We start from the raw sequence: 7,415 nt of genomic DNA, 5'->3' as shown, positions 1-7,415 counted from the left end.
AAGTCTGTCCCAATGTAGGGAGGTCAGCACAGGTCCCTTTGCCAGAATGTCTGAGGAATGCACCACAAAATGAAAACGCTTTGCTGTCCCAGAGCACGGTCCTGTGGACTGTTCCTGTAATTCCCATTCAGGGGTGCTGCATGGGGCTCACGCTCAACAAACAATAACTGCATATTTGGTAGTTGCTAATATCCAAAATCCAGAGGCTTTCCAAGCATAGAAGAATGGACATAACAGTTGCATCTAGAGGGGACCAGAATGGCCGTGAAGTGGGGGCCTCGCTTTCTGCAGTCCCCAGAGCCAGAACGCCAACAGTCAATGTCCTCGAGTCTGCCCGTCCCAGCGGTGCGCAGCTCGACTGAGGAAAGGCTTCAGGAGTAAAGGAGCTGGTCCACTTACATTTCCACTTAAACATTCAGTTGTGTGCGGTGTGATTCCCTGAGAGTCTGTTTCTTGAGAGCTTGACTCTCACTCACGGTAGAAACCTTTATTAATTTAGGTAAAACTTACTGAATGTTCTGTGCGGCGGGTCCTAGTCTATAAGCCCTGAGAACCTGAGATGAGGAAGACATAAGTCCCACAGTCCTGAACTTTCCTTTTAAGGCCAGGAAGGAGTTCGGCAGCAGGAGCCGGGAGGCGTAGACTGGAGAAGTAGAATTCTGGGAACAGCTGGTAAGTACTCCCGTAGAGACGTGGCCAGGGCACCAGGATGGCCCCCTCCCTCTGGAGGGAGGAAGGGTCTATGCTGGGAGCAGGAGTAGTTGGTGTTTGGGGCGGAGTCGGGGGTGGGCAGTAGGGACATGGGCATTCTAAGAGCTGGAGCAGTTGACTCCAAAGTTCTCAGAGCGCAGGAGGGCCAATGCGGCTGTGGCAGAGAGCAGGGGTCAGGACGAGGGGCCGCAGCCTCTGCCGTGCCTCCTTGCATCTACTGCCCTAGGAGGTGCCCCCCGCCCCCTGCCCCGCCCCGGCCCCCGCTCCCCGCAAGACACTCCGCTCTTTCATTCTTCCCAAACTATTCCGTGGTTGCCAACCGCCGCTCTCCTCCCGTGGCCTGCCAGCCTGGCCCTCATTTGCCCTTGCCTCCACTCCCGAGTCCAGCCCTGCGCTCTGTCGGGCTGCGTCCTGGTGCCTCCGGGAGGCAGCATGGTGCCGCGGGAAGCCAGGAATATTGGCTTTGGAGGGGCGGCTGCCTCTCAGCTGTGAGATCTTGGGCCGGTCACTTACCTCTCACCTCTGTGGCGATCCATTGTGAGTATGGCCATAACCTCACGGGAATGCGAGGCCCCCGTGACTGTGAAGGAAGGGCAGAGGCTTCTTTCTGCGGGCTCTCTCTTCTCTCCCACCTGTCCTTCTGGCACTAGGAGCAGCCTCCTCTCCTCTCCCTCTGGGGGTTTCCTCTTCACAGAACTACGGCAACCCAGAGCCTTCAGTCTGGCAGGGGAGGCCAGACCCACATCCCACGGCGGCTCCCCACATCGCCCGGAGCCGTCACTCACCTACATCTCTACTGGGCACAACAAGCAGGAATCTCGGTCTCTTTGGAAAGGGACTCCTGCCAGAGAGCTTCCGCCTGAAGGCCTCAGAGAGAGATGTGTTCACAGAGTACACTTCTGGCCACTGACTCCTCTTTATTTATTTAAAAAAATTTTAAAAATTTAAATGCTTATGCATTTTTGAGAGACTGAGTATGGATGGGAAAGGGGCAGAGAGAGGGAGATACAGAATCTGAAGCAGGCTCCAGGCTTCGAGTTGTCAGCACAGAGCCCGATGTGGGGTTCAAACTCATGGACTGAGATCATGACCTGAGCTGAAGTCAGACGTTCAGCTGACTGAGCCATCCAGTGTCTCCTAAAAATTTTTTAATGTTTATTTTATGTCTGAGGGAGAGGGAGAAGGGGAGAGAGAGAGAGAAAGAGAGAGAGAGAGAGAGAGAGAGAGAGAGAGAGAGAGAGAGAGAGAGAGAGGGAGAGAGAGGAAGAGGCAGAGTGTGAGCTGGGGAGGGGCAGAGAGAGAGGGAGACACAGAGTCCCAAGCAGGCTCCAGGCTTTGAGCTGTCGGCAGAGCCCAATGTGGGGCTTGAACTCACAAACCATGACATCATGACCTGAGCCGAAGTTGGACGCTTAACTGAGCCACCAGGTGCCCCTACTGAGCCCTCTTTATACCCCACCTCCCATGGGACAGAGTGGCCCAAGTATGTCCTCCTTTCTCCTGCAAGAGAAGGCCAGGAACAAAGATGATGTCTCATGTTAAGGAATGTTTTGCTTCCTGCATCTTTTCTACATTTACCATAAGGTCCTCAAGGTGCTGTTGGAGCATCCTGCGCTCTGCGTGGGAGGTCTGCATGGCCCGGGGCCAGAAAGCTGAGGGGGGGCAACTCCCCTCCTCCCCGAGTATGAACCAGAAATGCTAAGACTGCAAGAATCAAGTTGCAGGCTGGGTGAAACAATGCAGAAGCTGAGAAGTCACCAGGTCCTCCACTGCACCAAAGAGAAGACAGTAAAAGAAAAGCAAGTTTGCTAGCCTTTTCCTTTAGGTACCACTTTACAGAGTATCTTTGATAAGTCAGACAGAGTGCTGGCTATATGTTATATACATGACCTCAATTAACCCCATCAAAAAGAAACAAAAACCTTCCTCAAATCTAAAATCCCATCAGTGCGGAGCCCGATGGCGGGGCTCGAATTCACGAAACCTGAGCTCATGACTGAGCCCAAACCAAGAGTTGGATGCTTAACCGACTGAGCTACGCAGGCACTCCAAAGAAATTTACTCGCCAGAAAAGCAGCGATGAGAGACAGATACAGGAGACAGCATGGTGGCTTATAAATAAAATTATAAGTTTCAAACTCATTCAAACTTACCAACAAGTTGCAAGTACAAAGCACATTTTCTTTTCTCTGAACCCTTTGAGAGCAAACTGACAGGATGCCCCATCCCACCACCGGTCACGTCAGTGTGTCTGCAGTCCAGTAAGGACCTTCTCTTCTCCACAACCCGACCAGCCAAGTCAGGAAGTAACACGGATCGCTTACTCCCAGTGCATCTGTAGATCCCAGTCAAGTTGTGCAAACTTCCCAACAGTGTTTTGTATAAGAAAGCATGTAATCCAGAACCGAGCATTGCATTAAGCTATCATGTCTTTTTAGTCTCCTTTAGTATGGAATTAATTTTAATATGACATAGAGTGAAGAAAAAAAATGAAGTGTTTAGGGTTCCCTGGGTCTCCAAGGGTTGGGTGGAGAGGTGGATAGTGAGGTCCCTGGCCACCTTGAACATGAGAGCCCCAGGAGCGGCCTCTGAAGATTCTCTCTGCCCCCTGGCTCAGCGCAGCCTGACCGTGGGCACTGTCATGACTCGTGTAGACTTCATTAAGCATTAGATAAACCCATATAAAGCAAAATCTTTTTTTTTAATGTTTATTTATTTCTGAGAGACACACAAACAGACTGTGAGTGGGGGAGGGGCAGAGAGAGGAGACAACAGACTCTGAAGCAGGCTCCGAAGTCTGAGCTGCCAGCACAGAGCCTGACACGGGGCTGCAGCCCATGAACCGATGATCATGATCTGAGCCGAAGTCAGACACTTAACTGACTGAGCCACCCAGGTCCCCCTGAAGTGCAATCTTTGACAGGGACCATTCATGTTGCTGAAATGCTTCTGGAAAATGGATTTCATCTACTACTTATCAATTTTGGTCTTTTGTTTATTTATGACAATGATTTTAGTAATAATAATTATTACTATAGCCAATCTTTGTTGAGAAGATACTCTTGGTCAAGAATTGTGCTAAAAGCTTTAATTTTACCAAGCCATATAATTCTTCCAACAGTGAGGTATGTATTATTTTTAATCTTATCTTATAAGTAAGGACACTGACACGTGGAGAAATCAGAGAAAGTTGTCTAAAAATCACAGAGATGGTAAGGCCTCCAGAGGTCCTGCATACCTTACCATGTCATATATATGCATGGAAACATTCAGTGCTTTAATTCCCAAGGAAATAAAATGAACTTCAATCTCCTGAAATCAGGTTTTTCCCTCTCTAAAGGAGTACTGAGAAAATTCAACAGAGAGACTTGGGTCCGAGTCTCACTCAGGAGAATGTTCAGACTGTACCATGCACTCCCCGTCCCCTTCCCCCAGAGGTCAGGCCAGGCAGTCCTAAGTGCTGGTAAAACATTTATTTTGAGAATTCATTTGGTGATTACATGATAAACAGAAAACAAGCCAGTATCTTCTACTTCCTATCATTTTTTTAAGCTCTGAAAAACCACAATAAGACTGAATGTCATACATGTGGACGGAGTAATACAAACTGTTGACAGAAGAGCTGGGGATGTTATTTTCTGAGTAGGTGCGATTCACCCAGGACTTGGTCAAGGGCTTCAAGTTAGTACTAAGAGCATCTCCTATGTGCAAGGCACTTCAGAGCTGAGAATCTGAGCTTCTAACACCAGATTTCCGGAAGGCCCACCCACACAGCAGCCAATCAGGATTTCATGTGTAGCCCTGTGCCAGTGGCCTGTGTGTCTCCTGGTTTATTTCCGAGGCCAGGAGTGCTCCTTGCCTGGGGCGTGCCATGCCAAGGGACAGTAGCTCGTTCAACCCTCACCACTGGGTTGGCAGCATATCAGAGCTGAAGCTTTCATCATGGGGCTCTAGGCTTTGAAAGGAAGGACAACATTCTATTGTTCTTTACGAATGATAATGCCATGAGGGGTCTCCTCAAGGAGAAAACTGAACATTTTTGATCAACTGACAACTATTACTGCAGTAAGTGGAATTTATTGGCTCCTAGGATCCCAGGATTGAGTCATTTTAGGGAAGGCAGAAATATTGTGAGCCTACTCTAGGCGGGAGAGCAAGCTTCTTCTCTACTGGTCCTCAAGGCATCCAGAGAAGGTGAATTCACATAATTGAGCGGCCTGTTTGGTCCATTAGTAAAACAATTTCTTTCCAACTCACAAAGCCAAGGCAGAAATGTAGAGCTCATTTATGGTATTCTCTATTCAGTGACTGAAAGATGCCCTCTTAAAAATTACTTCCTCGACGATTTGCAGAAGAATCATGGCGTAGCTCAGAACTCCATCCTCAACACCTAGCACAGTATTTAGCTCAAAGCTGGCCCGCTGTAGTTTTATTGGACAAAATCACAGAAGAGGCAAGTCCACGAGGTAGGGACAGACTGGCTTTGGGACAACCCAGGGCCTCCTCATCCTGGGCCTGCAGTGAGCTCACAACTTGGCAGGCTCGGCACAGAGCTTGCTGGCGGTCTTGTGGCAGGAGGCACGGTCAGGGTCCTTCAACGGCTCTTATTGGGTCCCTTCACCAGCGGAATGTCTGGTGAACTTTACTCTCTGTGTAATGCAGGAAGATCAGGAAGTCTCCCTCCTCAGGGAAGCTTTTCAGAGATGGAGACAAGCAGTAGGTCCCCGGATACTGGCCCTGCTGGGGGGCCTGTGACACGATGCAATGATGCAAGGTAGTAACGGGTCAGAGCGGGGGGCTGGGGTGGGGTGGGGAAGGTCCTGCAGGCTACCTGGCATCCAGTTGGATTCTGATGACCTCAGCCAGGACCTGTACAAAATTAGTCCGGGTTGATCTGTGGCTTCTGTGCTTAAGGGAGACCCAGGTCCACTGCCAAGAACCCCCAGTCATCACTTTCTGCTACTGGAATGCATGTCCTCATGATCATATACACTTACGTATCTGACTGAGCATTCACTGATCTCTTTTACATTTTCATAATTTCCTCTAGGAGAGCCTATTCTACAAGGTAACTCAATTAAAACCAACTAAATTTAGACCTCCTTCTGTCTGCAAGGATCCTGCCCACTAGAATAAACTGCCTGGTGCCAACTGGGTATCCTGTGCCAACAGAAGAGGTCTTGTTTAGATCACTGACCACTGTGTTCCCTGAGTCTTGGAAAATGATTCTGTTAAACCTGTGGCATATTTCATCAACTGTGCTTACGTCAACCTGTAGTATGGGGAGACTGCTCGGAGCTGACAGCAAGCCCAGTCTTCTAGCATCAAACACTAACACCGGACACTTACCTACTAAGTACACTACTCACTACTAAGAGACAGCACACCTATCACTGCTCTGTACTGTCAGCGATGCCTCCACCTGTCAGGACTTATATTTTGGACAAATCACCCTTTAGCCAGTCCGCTATCATGTCAGCCATTTCTCTGGAAAAATGGAGGATAAAAGCATGAGGTAAATTTTTCTCGCAGAGTCGAATATCTCCTTCCGGAAAATCTTTCTTTATGTCTTCGTAGTATTTTATTGGACACCAACGATCTATAGTACCATAGTAAAATGTAAGCTAAAAGACAAGACAAAAACATTTTGTTAGAAAACACTTTCCTCTGCCAATACAAACATGACACCAGCAACCTGCAATGCTTTGGTAACAGCCCCTGTACTTGGCCCTACAAGACAACCCCAAGGCTCCCTCCAGACCATGGCTCTTTTTTTTTTTTTTCTCAAATTTTTAATTTTTTATTTACTTTTGAGAGATAGAGATAGAGATGGCTTGAGCAGGGGAGGGTCAGAGAGAGAGAGGGAGACTCAGAATCTGAAGCAGGCTTCAGGCTCTGAGCTCTCTGTCAGCACAGAGCCTGACGTGAAGCTCGAACCCACTAACCGCAAGATCATGACCTGAACCGAAGCCAGACGCTCAACCGACTGAGCCACCCAGGCGCCCCATAGACCATGGCTCTCTTAAGGAAGTGACCTTGATGGTTTATGAGAGTGAATCAAGAGGCATCTGAGGGAAAGAAACCCATTCCCACATAGGGAGAGTCCCCCATGATTCACTACAAGAAATCTCAAAGTTGCGTACGTTGAGGTTGGGATGGACACGGGAGAGATGGCTTCAGAGGACATGGAAGAGTTACTGAGACATAGCCACCGAGGGACTAGAGACCCTTCTTACACACTTCACAGTTTTTATGAAGCCACACGTAGGCATAAGGATATGCTTGTTGAATGCATCCAATGAGGAATCAGGGAGACTCAGGCCTCGCAATGTAGCAGATGAAAAGTGACCAGAATCCTGAGAGCGTCTGTAACATTTCTATGAACAGCCTCCATGCAGCAGGAGAGTTTGCAGACTCAGTGGGCGGGTGATCTAATCCTGCTCCAGGTGACAGCAAGCAGCTGCATGGAGTCCGAGCCTCCTTTAAGATATTACTAAGACCCTTACAGGATATTGATCTGTACCTGCCCATGATACACACACACACGCACCAGTATGTGTATGTGTGTAGATACATGAATGTGCATATGTGTATGGGTACATACGTATATATGCACATACAGGTGTCTCCTGCTTTTCCAAAGTTCATGTTATGCCACTTTGCTTTTATGAAACACCTATGTTAGTACCTGTTTTTGCTAACTG

At 48.6% G+C, this 7,415-nt stretch overlaps 1 protein-coding gene across 5 annotated transcripts in view; it reads right to left on the bottom strand.

Moving 5' to 3' along the window:
* Nucleotides 1-4,165: 4,165 nt before the first annotated feature.
* LDAH (lipid droplet associated hydrolase) overlaps nucleotides 4,166-7,415 on the bottom strand; it is a 101,330-nt gene continuing 98,080 nt past the window's right edge. For 4 of the 5 annotated variants that reach the window (XM_029938234.1, XM_029938231.1, XM_029938233.1 and 1 more), the window contains exon 7: nucleotides 4,166-6,335. In XM_029938234.1, the coding sequence (XP_029794094.1) occupies nucleotides 6,187-6,335 (149 nt within the window). In that variant the 3' untranslated portion in view covers nucleotides 4,166-6,186. The remainder of the gene's footprint in view (nucleotides 6,336-7,415) is intronic. The other variant, XR_003908038.1, reaches the window with a different exon arrangement.

Source organism: Suricata suricatta, chromosome 4 (genome assembly GCF_006229205.1).
Source record: "Suricata suricatta isolate VVHF042 chromosome 4, meerkat_22Aug2017_6uvM2_HiC, whole genome shotgun sequence".
Classification (NCBI taxonomy): domain Eukaryota; kingdom Metazoa; phylum Chordata; class Mammalia; order Carnivora; family Herpestidae; genus Suricata; species Suricata suricatta.
This window is presented reverse-complemented; position numbering and strand designations above follow the sequence as displayed.